This window comes from Mastacembelus armatus, chromosome 7, assembly GCF_900324485.2.
Source record: "Mastacembelus armatus chromosome 7, fMasArm1.2, whole genome shotgun sequence".
In the NCBI taxonomy this organism is placed as follows: domain Eukaryota; kingdom Metazoa; phylum Chordata; class Actinopteri; order Synbranchiformes; family Mastacembelidae; genus Mastacembelus; species Mastacembelus armatus.
In genome coordinates this window covers 25721784-25735260 of record NC_046639.1, presented here as the reverse complement: position 1 = coordinate 25735260, position 13477 = coordinate 25721784, and the positions used below count along the sequence as shown (strand labels likewise).

Genomic DNA, 13477 nt, shown 5'->3' with positions numbered 1-13477 from the left:
TCGCTGCCTCCACCGCCGCTACACGTCGAGCCGAATATGTCCCGTGGTTTTATCTCTCAATCTGACTTGGACAGCTGTTCGCTGTCGATCTAGACTTTTCTTTCAAAATTCAGTTAAGCGTAAAAGGGGCCGTAGTTCCGCTGGATTTTTTTCAAACATCTTGGACTTATTTTAGTGAAATGCTGTTGTCAGGTAACATTGTTGTGTTTCCAGTCTCTCTGGAACCATGGAGGATTTTTTTTTTTTTTGATTAGTCTTGTCATTGATTATAAGGGAGAACAAGATGTTCGTGAGATGTGCAGCTCGCATGATGCGCCATTTACGCACAGATGGCCCTGCCAGAGAAACATGAGGAAGCGGGAGCCCAGAGCAGGGTCGATTATTGAAAAGAACCAGATTGGCATGTTGTGGGAGTGTGTCAAAGATGGAGCAGACTTGTAAATGATTTGTCCAATTCCTCTGTGTATGCTCGCATGTAAAAACACAGAGCAGCAGGCAGACAGAGAGAAACAGGAGACACTCCACCTGCCAGCATGTGTGTCAGAGTCCAAGCATTTGGCGTTGTGTGTCGGTGTGAGGGAGGGATGAAGCCAGGCAGGAAAGAAAGAAAGAAGGTTTCAGTTCATCTGCCTGTTGAAGATGTTTATTTGGAAGCGAGGGAGACAGAGGAAGAGGGACAGGAGGCAGTCAAAGTCCACCCACTGTGGGGACGAAAGTGCTTTGTGTGCTTGTCTCCATGTATTTGTTGGAGTGAGAGAGAGAGAGGTAGCTTGGCAGTGCAGCCCCGCTCCGGCTTATCGGAGAAGGAATTTGAAGTAGAGGACTTGAGGAGTCCCCTGAGACCTCACCCATGCTCCCAGATTAGCTGCTAAACTGCACATAATTGTGCTTCCCTCCGTCTCCCAGAGAGCTATTAGTCTCCCCTCTGTAGCCCCTCCACCCCATCCCACCCACCAGCCCGGGCCAGACTGAAAAAACACAGGCACGCCAACACACACACACACACACACATGCACATGCACAAGCACCTTCCACGTAGCTGTCCTCTGTGAAACACACATTCCCGTGCACCTGCGTGTCCACTCTGAGGATTTCTCAACACCCGTGTTCCTGCTGCAAGAGAAGCTTTCAAGTATTTCTGTGATACATGATTTTCCTCGTGTTAAATTCGCTGTAGCTGTTTCAAGCCGCCTGTTTGTTCCTCAAGACGTGTTTCCACTCTCAGAGGTGACAGACACAAAAAAAAAGTCTGTGTTGAGTTTCCTGAGCTTCATAGCAAATCAAAACCAACTCTCTCACAGTAAAATGTTCATTCTCCGTGAAATATGTGCACGCTGGTGTCGAAGCGAGCTAGTTAGTTTAGCATGTGAGTCAGTGTAATGGCCCATTGACCAGAAGGTCATTTATCCTTGTCCCCAAGGTCAGACACGTTGAAGCTGCCACAGTAATGTCCTTTTAATATGTCCAAGAAGTTCCAGCTGGATAAACGGTCACATGCAGTAGAAAACAGGTGAGCCATGCACTGTAAGTCATTTTGGATAAACTCATTTAGTGCAGCCTGAAATGATGGATGGGTGTACATGACAAGTGGGGACACCTGGGGGCCGAATCAGGCTCTGGCTGCACGGGTCATGGCAAACAGGGTATGGCAGGTTGGCGCTGAGATCGCCATGGGGTTGGCGCCACCGTGCCCCTGCGTACTTCTGTTCCTTGTGGCTCATTCTTTTTGGAAAATGTTAAAGACATAAACACATGTGCGCTTCCATATATACATGTACACGTTTGTGCCCATGCACAAAGACACCCCGCTGGGCTTTCCCCTGATCTGTTGAACTTGGCGTGTGACTCAGGAACTTGCTATTGAAAAAGCTGGCCCAAGTTTTATGCATTTGACCTTGGTGGTGAGAAGTATTGTAAAGGTTATCAACACGGAAGAGGAAGACCAGCCCCCATTGTTTCCCCTGTGTGCTATTACACCTACACACTCAAGTATACACTTGCTTTAACAAGCAATTAACAGTGTTAATGAAGGCTACATCTCACTGCTAATTGATTTCCATTTCATGTGAATGTCAATTGCAGGATTTGTAGCTGTAACTAACACACACACAGGCATCAGATTTTGTTCCTGTTTAGCTCTACCAGCAGTTTTTTCTGTCTTTGAGAAGATTCAAACAAACAGTTGTATTAAACAATATTAGCTTGTGAAAAACCTGCTTTAGTTCAACCTAATGTCTTCTATTCTTCGAAATACAAGAACGCGGCAGGCGGGTTACGTTCCCAGAGCTCCTGGACTGTGAAAATCCCTGAATTTTGAATGTGGTCAAAAAAAAAAAGCCTGTGAATGTCTATTTTTATAGTTTAAACCCTAAACATGCTCCCAAAACACTTGAATTTCATTTCAAACTCAGATTTATACATTATCAGTAATAGTATTATTGTTGTTAATAATTTAGCATTGAAATGCATGACAAATTATATATTGCAACAAAAATTGCGGAGGATATTTGTGGTTTCCGTGAACAGTTATTCAGTTATTAGTTGGGAAAAATCTGCGAACGACTGAGGCCACAAACTCTGAACAATGACTTTGCCGTTTACTGTATTTTTTAAACAATGAACTGGTAAAATATTTGATGTTTCGTTATTCACGGTAAATACTGGTTCAAATGAATTTCACTGGGAGGTAATGATGCGTTTGAGTGAGCTGAACTGTGTCATGGTCGGACAAATGTGCGTGTTTGTGCGTGCACAGATGAGCAGATGTTCCGCTGTGAAGACTGTGATGAGCTGTTCTCCACTGCACTGGAACTACGCCGGCACCAGAAGTATTCGTGCTCCAGTGCCAGCTCCATCTTTGACACGCTGAGAGAGGATTTCAAACAGGAGGAGGACAGCGAGGATCCTGTTCACGAGTGCAAAGACTGTGAGAAGATCTTCCCAAACGAGTACAGGTACGTGCACAACAACAAGAATTTCTACCTTCAGGATTCTTAAAGACATGCAGTCCACTTACCTTGAGGTTACAGATGTGATTTTATCGATGAATTCTCCTGCTTTCGTTATCAAGTCTGGGCCAACACATGATAGTTCATACAGAGGAGAGGGAATACAAGTGTGACCAGTGTCCCAAAGCCTTCAACTGGAAGTCCAACCTCATCCGTCACCAGATGTCACATGACAGTGGCAAGCGCTTTGAGTGTGAAAACTGTGATAAGGTACAGCATACCCAGCACGTAAGTTGTGCACAGGACACACAGGCCTTATCCTGTTTCAGAAATTAGCACAGCATACCTTAGCACTGATATTACAGCAATGAAATCGTTGATTATTCTCAATAACCGTGCTAAGAATGACAAAAGGGAAAGTGCATTGTTAGTTACTGTATACATCGTATTTTTATCTGCTCATTTCAAATTTCAGGTGTTCACAGATCCCAGCAACCTTCAGCGCCACATCCGCTCCCAGCACGTGGGGGCACGGGCTCACACGTGCCCCGAGTGTGGCAAGACCTTTGCCACCTCGTCGGGCCTCAAGCAGCATAAGCACATCCACAGTAGTGTCAAACCCTTTATCTGTAAGTGCGAGCTTTGGAAGTTAATCACTGCCTTATCCTTAACGCTGCATTTATTTTCTACCTCTTTTCTTTCTATCTGCTTCTCAAGTCTATTTGCTCTACATCTATACCAGCTTTCTGATCCTGCTTACATCGTCCGACCCAAAAGTCACAGGGAGTAATATCAGTATTGCTCTTAACTTAACTTTAGTTTATGTGATTAAAAAAGCAAAGACGATGTTGATACATGACTATGGATCATATTTTTTTTCCCTCCTCTGTTTAATGATTTAATTCTATAATCAATTCTGTAATTCAAACCAATATGATGCAGCAAATTAGGAGCTATTAGGTATTTTCAATGTGCCAAATGACAGTCCCTTCTTTTTCTAGAGCTAGTCCATCAACAGTTTCCGTTCAGGTGTGTGTAGTGCTGTTTGTTTGGTATACAGAGTTAGAGACAGTGTTAAAATGGGTTTAACCAGGCCCTGATGGGCTGCGTCTCTTTGCTCCACCAGGTGAGGTGTGCCACAAATCCTACACCCAGTTCTCCAACCTCTGCCGCCACAAGCGTATGCATGCTGACTGCCGCACCCAGATTAAGTGTAAGGACTGTGGGCAGTTGTTCAGCACTACCTCCTCCCTCAACAAGCATCGCCGCTTCTGTGAGGGCAAAAACCATTATGGCTCTCCTGCAGGGATGTTCAATCCTGGCATTCCCATGAGCTCCAGCCCGATCATGGCCAAGGCCAAGTCCCATCATCCCCACCTTCCGGGTCTAAACCAGTCGGGTTTAGGATTCACTGACTTCTTTCCCTCCAGACCTCACCCTCATGCTGGACTGCCCTTTTCCACAGGACCCCATGGCTTCCCGTCCCTCCCACACGGTTTCCCTGGTATCTTTCCCCCATCACTGTATCCACGACCACCTTTATTGCCAGCAAGTTCGTTGATAAAGAGCCCACTAAGCAGCAGCAGTCAGGAGGTGAAGCTGCCTCGGAGTCCCCTAGATGCCCCTCCGCTATCCTTAGTTAGCTCCACAAATAGCAATGGAGGAAATGGTCTGAGTCAGGCAGACAAAGAGAAAGACAACAAACTGGATTTGTCTTCGAGTGGAGAAGCCAAGTCAAAATCTAAGATGACAGACATGTCTGATGGTAGTGACCTTGAAGATGTTAATACCACGAGTGGGACAGATTTGGATACCACCACTGGTACCGCTTCAGGTGATGGTTCTGACCTGGAGAGTGATGGAGAGAGTGAACGTGAGCGAAGTGGTAAAAGAAGGAAGCCATCCGGGGCCTTGTCGAGTCAAGAAGGCCACCAGTTAGAAGAGACGAGCAGTGCGCTGATATCGGCAGTGTCTAGTTCGGGGAACCTCGCCCTTGATCGTCCTTTTCTCTCTTCTGCACCATCCCAGCACTCCTTCTTCCCCCCGCCTGATGAGCAAGCCCTCCCACCCACCACCACAAATGCTAATGCAGTTACCACAGATTCCATCAAAGCCATTGCCTCTATTGCTGAGAAATATTTTGGCCCAGGATTGATTGGTCTTCACCCAGAGAAGAAGATGGGTCCACTGCCCTACCATTCCATGTTTCCCTTCCAGTTCCTGCCCAACTTCCATAACTCTCTCTATCCCTTCAGTACCGATCGAGGCACCCTCAATCCTAGCATGTTCTTCAAGGCAGAGCCCAAGTCACCTCGCGAGCAACTGCACAAGATCATTTCTGGCGCCTCAGGAGCTCCTGCTCCCACAGCAGAGTCACCATTTGATCTCACCACAAAGCCCAAGGAGACAAAGTTAGCTCCTTCCACCCCAACAAACCCCTCAAACACCACCAATATTACTGGGAGCAGTGGTGGAGCTTTAGCGATCTCTAGCAGTGAGGAACAGCCCTTGGACCTCAGCATTGGCAGTCGGACCCGAGGTAGTCATAACGGTCTGGCAGCTGAGACACAGAATCGAAAAAACCACATCTATGGAATTGGAAAGGGGGTCTCCATCAAGGACGAAAGCCCACTTGGGTTCCCGCACCCCCATTCCCAGTTGTTGCACCAGTCCCCGATCGCCCAGCACCAGCAGCCCCAAGCACAGCCACACCAGCCAGAACCCCTACACTATGCTAAGCCCTCAGCATTCTTCATGGACCCCATATACAGGTATTTCAGCCCCGATTAGACGAGAAACTATTTCCACATCAAGGTTTTTATTTGCACACAGTGAAGAAAGTAGAGGTCTGTGGTTACTGTGTGTTTGGAGGCTGCAGATGAACTCTGACCTAGGTACGTAACCCTCTGCCTTGTTGTTGGTCCAGCAGGGTGGAGAAGAGGAAGCTACTCGACCCCGTTGGAGCACTGAAGGAAAAGTTCCTGAGGCCATCGCCACCACTCTTCCATCCACAGGTAGACACATGCAGACACATTGCCAATGGAGGAGGGCACTTGGTGTGATGTTAGGTAGAAATAGTAAATAGTACATGCACTTTGAACAAAAACGACAGCAAGGGAATATCAGACAGGGGAATTGACCTCCAGGTATCGCTCACAAGCTGATTATTCCCAGATGCTATTGACTATTATTTTCAAACCATGTATTATGTGAAAATACCTCACTCCTGCCTCCCACGCTGCTGCAACCTGAATTGACTGGGCCCTATGCACCATCATTCCACAGTGTTGATGTTATTTTCTCAAGGGTTCTGTATGATTTCTTCCTTTGTTTACTGAATGGCGCCTGTGTACCTCGCCACTTCTACCTTTTTCAGAAGACACAGTCTGTTATCGCAGCCCCTTTGATAATCAGTCACATTGTTAGACTGTCCCCAGACCCTCCCTGCCTCTACAAATCTTGATTACAAGCAATGATAGTATTAATAAAGGAGAGAATAATAACTGTTTGAATTGTAAGAAACTGCTTCTCTCGGCCATGCTAATCTTAGTTGTGGCATTGTTTCATGTAGTGGGAGCCCACAGGCCAGCTAATAACTCAACCCCCTCCAAGTTTTTTTCTCTGTGGCTGGCTGGCTGGTTAGATAATAGCACCGTGTCCATCAAGGACATCCTGTGTTTGTGTCCAGGAGAATGGGGGGCTCTCTTTGGGGAAACGGTTTAATCTGACCTTTAAATCTGTGTCCTCTATCAACTGTGACTTTACAAAACACATTTGGTGCATATGCAGACAGATACATGTGAACACGTGAACATGTGAACGTTACACACACATATGTGAGTTGTGGTTACGCCTTCACAGATTAATCAGTAGGAATAAGCTGCATGTTTAAAAATGATACAGTGGCACTTAAACACTGCATTAGTTCATTATTCATCACTGGCTCATAGCAGCAAAACTAAACACTCAACTTTGTGCTGTCAGTTATTTCATTCATGGTTTGTGTCCACTATTTAATTCAGTTTAGTGTATGTGAAATACTCGTAACTGAATTCCATGTCCCCGGGAGGAAAAGTCTTCACAGATTCCCACGTAAAAACCCCCTTCTCATATCAGTGTCTCAGCTGTGATCCACCCAGCGATCCAAACACAATGCCACCTCTAAATTCAGTCTCCTGACTGAATCAGCCCGCTCTCCCTCCACCCGTTCTCAGACTGCGAATAAACACGTCGAGACGGAGTGTCTGTCCCTGTGTCTCTCCAGTCCCATATTCACTAAAAAAGGAAGGATGTAAGCTGTTTTTGGCAAATAAACTCCCACATAACCGACCCCCTTTGTTCACAAGCTTCTTGGTGGAAAGGAAGCGGCTATCAGTGGGGGTTATCTCAAACTATATTGTGCCGCTCCAATCGGGGCTCTCGAATACCTCATTTAGTCAGTTTGCTGGCCTTCAACAGTAGCTTCAGCAGAAGACGGTGAGAGAACAAAGCACTGGCTGAAGCTGGAGGTGAGGGTTTTTGCGGAGGGGGGGGGGGGGGGGGGGTACTGGAGGAACGGTTCTTGAGCACTTGTGAATGTGTCGCAGGTCGTGGAGGTGACTCGCCCTTAGCACAAACAAGGCTAACCTCTGATATACTGCTTCCTCAAAGCTTCCGTTCTCTGTCTCCCTCCCTCGCTCCCTGTTTTTTCTGACATTGTCTTTGTTTTCAGTGCTTTCTTTTCTAACACACACACACACACACACGTAAACCAGTTTCAGTGCATACTCTTAAAACTAAAACGTTTTGGAATAACAGCTGCATTGAGCTTGTTGCTAGAACCTTTCAAAATAAAAAACTCAAAGTGCTCACAGTGCTCTGTCCTAAGAAGATCTTAATTCTCATTGCTGTGATTTCACATGTTTCACTTCCCTTTTTTGTTTCCCACCATCTTTTCATGCTCCTCGCTCCTTCAGATGTCAGCCATGGAGAACATGACGGAGAAGCTGGAGAGCTTTGGTGCTTTAAAACTAGACGCGCCGCCCAATTCTCTGCAACACTCAGCTCATCCACTGTTCAACTTTCGCTCACCACCACCTTCCCTCTCAGACGCCATCCTCCGCAAGGGCAAGGAGCGCTACGCCTGCAGGTCAGTGCTGCTAAATTGAGTTGGGTAGATATACATGAAAATTCATTATGTGACATTAAATGCAGTAATGATAATACACGTTTGGTCCATTCTACTTTCTTTCTTCTCTCCAGGTACTGTGGGAAAATCTTCCCTCGTTCGGCAAACCTCACCAGACACCTGCGGACACACACAGGGGAACAACCCTACAGGTATTTTACTTCAGTTCTTTCTAGTCTTCAGTCTTGGTGAAAGGCTCTTTACTCCCACAGGTTGAAGCATTTCCCTCTGTCTGTACTTGTAGGGCAGCTGCTTCTCTTTAAACCACCATTCACTTCGCTTTTGCTTTGGCAGGTGTAAATACTGTGACCGGTCGTTCAGCATCTCATCCAATCTTCAACGGCACGTTCGCAACATCCATAACAAGGAGAAGCCCTTCAAGTGTCACCTGTGCAACCGCTGCTTCGGTCAGCAAACCAACCTCGACCGCCATCTCAAGAAGCACGAGCATGAGAACATTCCAGGTCAGTGTGCAGCATCTGTGAAGCCATATGCATTGCAGTGCAGTTATTAAACAGGGACTTGACTTTTTGTGCTATGGTAATGGACTGAGTAATGAATGGCTTGCTATTCCCATTTGGAAAATTTTAAATCTTCACCTCAATAAGTGTTTAGCTTGGTGATGTGATGTGAACGATTTAAAGTGGGGAAAACCATTTAATTGAAGAATTCACACTTGCTTTTCCTGCTGCATTGCCAAAAACAGCCTTTTTCCATCCAGCATGGAAGCATGCCACTGAACAAGAATGGAAGGCAAAGTTTTTGAACTAAGTGAATGCATGTTTGAGCATTTGCATCAAAGTGATTCATGCCTCACACAAATTCAAAACGACACCTAAATGAAACAAGGGAATGTGCTCGGTTTCCAACTTATGCAACTTGGTCTCAGTGGAGCTGTAAACTGTTGTAACATCACCAACACAAAAACTACATTTCTCATGTCGTTGTTTGACAAGTTAATAAGAGGCAATTCATAAACAAGTTCTTTGTGGCAGTTGCCAAACAGTTTGACTCCTATTGTTTCCTTTGAGCAGAACGTTGAAATACTGATGTCGGAGTATTATTAAACTAAGCACTAGCATCTGCTTAAATTAAAAGATACAGACTGTGAAAACATTCACTGGTTCTCTCTGGCAAAACATTATAGTTATATACTGAACTCTTGCGATATCTTTTACTTAAACATAGTTATTCATGTAGTTTATTGTTTGTATCCTCTTTTCCCTTGAACAGCAGCAATATTGTAAAATCTGAGAGAGCAAAATTGAAAGAAAAATATTGTGTAAATCTATAAATGCCTCCTGCACATAGGCTAACAGTGTGTGTGTGCGTGCTGTGTCTAATCTCTGAGAGGGGATTGGCCAGTGTTGTCACATGAGTGAGACAGCAGTTAATGTAGAAGCTAAACACGTCGTTTAAGGAAAAACATCAGTGCAGCTAAGTTCATTTAATTTCTTCCTGGACAGTGTCACAGTCTCCTCTTATAATTTTGGTGTTCCAATGTTTATACTTCACTAAGAAGATCCATAAACATTTCCTGTTTGTTAAAATATTTTCAACCCAGATTCATGGTTTAACCAAAAAAATGCACAGTCTCAGCTTTTCAGTGTATGAAAATGTGCCTTGTGTGTAATAACCTTCATAACACTTTGCATTTTCCTTAAACTGATGCATTATGCATATCTGATCATCATAAAACTAATCATCCTTCCATGTTTGGTTGTGTGTGTGTGTGCATGTCCATGCGTGTTTATGTGTGTGGGTGTGGATGTGTATGTATACATGCTTTCCCCAACAGTGAGCCAACAGTCTGGGATGCTTTCCAACCTAGGAACCACCATCTCCTCGCCAAACTCCGAGCCAGACAATCATGCACTTTTAGACGAGAAGGAGGACTCTTACTTCTCAGAAATCCGCAATTTCATTTCCAACAGTGAGATGAACCAGGCCTCCAGCTCCACGGATAAAAGGTAACCACACTATTAAGGTTTTGCGGGACCTGTGGTGATTAGCTGTGATCCAGGAGCCTACCCCCTCTGCTCTTTACTCTAATTACGACCCTGATCTTCTCTAATGAAGAACTTTCTAATCCTCGTCACATCCATATGCAAATGCCAGAAAACACAGCATTTGTTCAACTGAAAGCAACATCTGTGTCCTCGGTTCAGCTGAGGCCTTTCTCCCCTCAACACAACAGACTACCTGCTAGTTCTTGGTATATAGCGCTCTCTAGTGGACTGAAGATGCTTGGCAATAGTTACCAAGATCAGAACTGTGTCCCATTTCCACATTATACTAATAGTTACCTACGGCTGGAATAATGAAAGCTAAAAGTAAATAGTGATATTCTTTTTCTATTTGCAGCTGTTTTGCTGCCGTCAACAATTTATTTGAGCGTTTGCAGCTGTGACTCACTATTCATTTTGTTTTGTGTGTGGAAAGAAGTTTTCACCTTTTACTTCTGACCACATTACAGAACTACTCTCTGTAGCGTTTCCTTCTCAACCACCAAAGGTTTTCTGGTTTGAAGCCATGTCTAAGACTTTGCTAGAGCTGCTGAACGCCACTGCCGTTGGTCAGTTAATCCACTTACCTGTAACTCTGGTAGGTGTGATCAAGCCCCAGTTGCTTGTAAAATGATGAAACTATTTTTCAACCTAAAAGTCGCCCCGGCCTGTGGACGAAAAGCTCGTGTGTCTGCTTTCACTGAAGAAGTAAAGAGGGTAGAGGATAAAGGTCAAGGAGGAATGAAATGTTTTTCCGTCTACATGTTCTTCATCGTTCTCTTATTCTTGATGTGAAATCCTGTCTCTTCTTCCATCGTCCCCCACCTCCACCTCTTGTCAACACGGATTATGGCCCCGCAGACCCGATGGCAATTTTGCCCCTCTGCCATCTGGGATCAATACTGAGTCTCATCCACAACAAACCGGCCTGACGTTTTAATATCTGTAATTCAGACTAAGTGTTATGCTTTCTGTCCTCCTAGCAGACAGTCCACTGTTTATTCTCCCTCTGAGTGACTGAAGTCAAACGTTCCTGGATGACTAGCTCTAATCACTTTTAACCACCCTCCCAACACAGTTCCTCTCCTTCTAAAAGTCCGTTTCAGCATCACAGCCAATCCAAATAAGAGTCCCTGGTAGTTCTCGTTTTGACGTGAAACTCTTGTGTGAATACGCACATGGATATTTCCAGCACTGCACTATTGAAGGGCTCTGATGGGTCTGTCTCCCCTAGACCATTATTCAGGTCATAATTAGGGCTGGAACAGAATCCCAGACCGTGGTCTGAACTCTATGGTTAGGATAAAACTAGAATTGGAGCTGGTTCCTTGTCTGGGACTGGGTTTTGCTGGCTGGCTGTTTGTACCCTGAGGGGGACTTGGGCTGAGGCATTTATCTGGGAGATCCACTGATGATGGAGCTCTTCCTCCATCCACCCTCTATACCCATGCCCCCAGTCTGCTAACCCAAACACCAAACTGACGTGTTTAGACTAAATGACAAAACCCAGGGCCCCCTATGTCAGAGTTACGCTTCTTTTTCTGTACTGAGGCATGGACTTTTTCCCCGCCAACCAGGTCTGCAATTTGATTATGGTGATATTTAATCTAGATTGAAAGAGGAGACACCCACCCCCACGACCCCATCACCAAAGTTCCCCGACCGGCACTTACCCACCCACTGTGTGTGTGACCCAGTCCTGTCCCTGTGCACCCCTTCCCAGAGGTAATCCTGTCCGATTTGATAAATGTCCACTGTGTGGCAAAAAATGGAAGGGGTAAATTTGCCGTCCCAGAGGAAATGATATCATGAGCCATGACATCGTGGTCTGTGGCTGATGGGGGGGGGGGGGGGGTCGAGGTGCTGGCTGGAAAATGTACAGATGGCAGGTCGTAATGGTGGTGTGCTGATAGCATGTTTGCAGATCAGCCGTTGTCTTCCTTCAGTCACACAAAGTTGTTTTCCACCATTAGAGGGTGTAGAGAAACCAGCTCCGTTTCTGAGGCTCAGAAAATCACATGTGGGCTGTTGGAAAAGCGCTTTGGGCGACACCGATGTTGCTTTTGCAGACACTGTGGTTGGACTGTGAAACTGAGACTTGGACTGTCTTTGTCTCCCTGCACATTAGATCTTCAGGAGACGGTAACAGACAACCAGCTCCTGACTCAGCACAGACCTGAGAGGAGAAACTAAAACAAGCCTTTGTCACTTTTAGACCATCGTTGTTAAAAAGAGAGTAAAGTCTACAGACTGTAAACGGTAGAACAAAACCATTTAGGTCCTGACCTTGACCGACACATTGTCTTGGTTTTCTGCATCACCACAGGCTGGATCAACGTGGCCTTACTGGTTTCAGCTACATACATTACTAACACCTCATACCTGCTTTGACCTTTGATCCCTCTGTAGATCAGACCAGGCTGAGGAGGAGCACCCACCCACTCACAATATGTCCAACTCCAAGCTGGGGCTACAGGGGCTGGAGGAAGAGGAAGAGGAAGTGGAGGGCGATGACGAGGAGGAGGAGGAAGGCAGCCTGACGGAGAAGTCTCACGATGAGGCGCGCGAGTCCCCGTCTCCGGTCACGACAGGAGTGTATGAAGAGGACGAGGAGGAGGAAGAGACGGAGACGGCTCCATTAGCTATGAGCTACGAACACACTCGCAGGTATTCAGCTACTGCCAAACACTTTGACCTTCTTCTACCTGTTGTCATTCCAACTAATGCCCACACTAAACAACAGTATATCCTGAGGAGGAGTGATGCAGGGTAAAAAAACATGTAGCTACAGTTTGACCTGGGTAATAATGTTAGGTCAGGTTCTGCTCCTGCTCTTTTCCTTCTCCCACTTTATTCTTTCTACCTTTCACTTTTATTAATCGTACGTCTCATTTTCTTTTCTCTTCATATTTTCTCTCCCCTAAATTTCCTTCTTTGATTTCCTTCCCATCCTACTTGCCATTAACTCCCCATCCCTACACCCACCTTTCCATCTGTTTAACCATCCATCCACCAACCAACCCATCCATACTACCCCATTTTTGCCATCCATCCATCCATCCCTTGGTGTGCAGGTGTATAGAGGAGGAGGGCTCTCTCTTGGACCTGGAGGGTCTGCCCAGCTTTCCCAAGAGCCTGGATGGGTTACGTAAAGCAGCCAGTGATGAGCAACCCTTTGACGTTAAAGACATATTTAACACTTCACTAGAGTCGGAGGCACTGAAAGAGACTTTGTACAGGCAGGCTAAAACCCAGGTATGTGTCCGACCTATGGATGTCCACTGAAAGAGATAGTGTTCTGAAGAAGCAGGAGGGAGGACAAAGCATGTCCTGCAGATACAAAGACAAGGGATGAG

The 13477-nt window shown here is 45.7% G+C and overlaps 1 protein-coding gene across 8 annotated transcripts in view; it reads left to right on the top strand.

Moving 5' to 3' along the window:
- Nucleotides 1-13477, top strand: part of prdm16 (PR domain containing 16) — a 160615-nt gene that overhangs the window by 143357 nt on the left and 3781 nt on the right. For 2 of the 8 annotated variants that reach the window (XM_026332434.2, XM_026332441.2), the window contains 11 exons: nt 2756-2954; nt 3071-3236; nt 3424-3577; nt 4042-5719; nt 5875-5962; nt 7904-8076; nt 8190-8267; nt 8410-8579; nt 9914-10085; nt 12531-12788; nt 13196-13376. In XM_026332434.2, coding sequence (XP_026188219.1) covers nt 2756-2954; nt 3071-3236; nt 3424-3577; nt 4042-5719; nt 5875-5962; nt 7904-8076; nt 8190-8267; nt 8410-8579; nt 9914-10085; nt 12531-12788; nt 13196-13376 — 3317 coding nt within the window. The remainder of the gene's footprint in view (nt 1-2755; nt 2955-3070; nt 3237-3423; nt 3578-4041; nt 5720-5874; nt 5963-7903; nt 8077-8189; nt 8268-8409; nt 8580-9913; nt 10086-12530; nt 12789-13195; nt 13377-13477) is intronic. The other 6 variants (XM_026332436.2, XM_026332435.2, XM_026332442.2 and 3 more) reach the window with 6 other exon arrangements.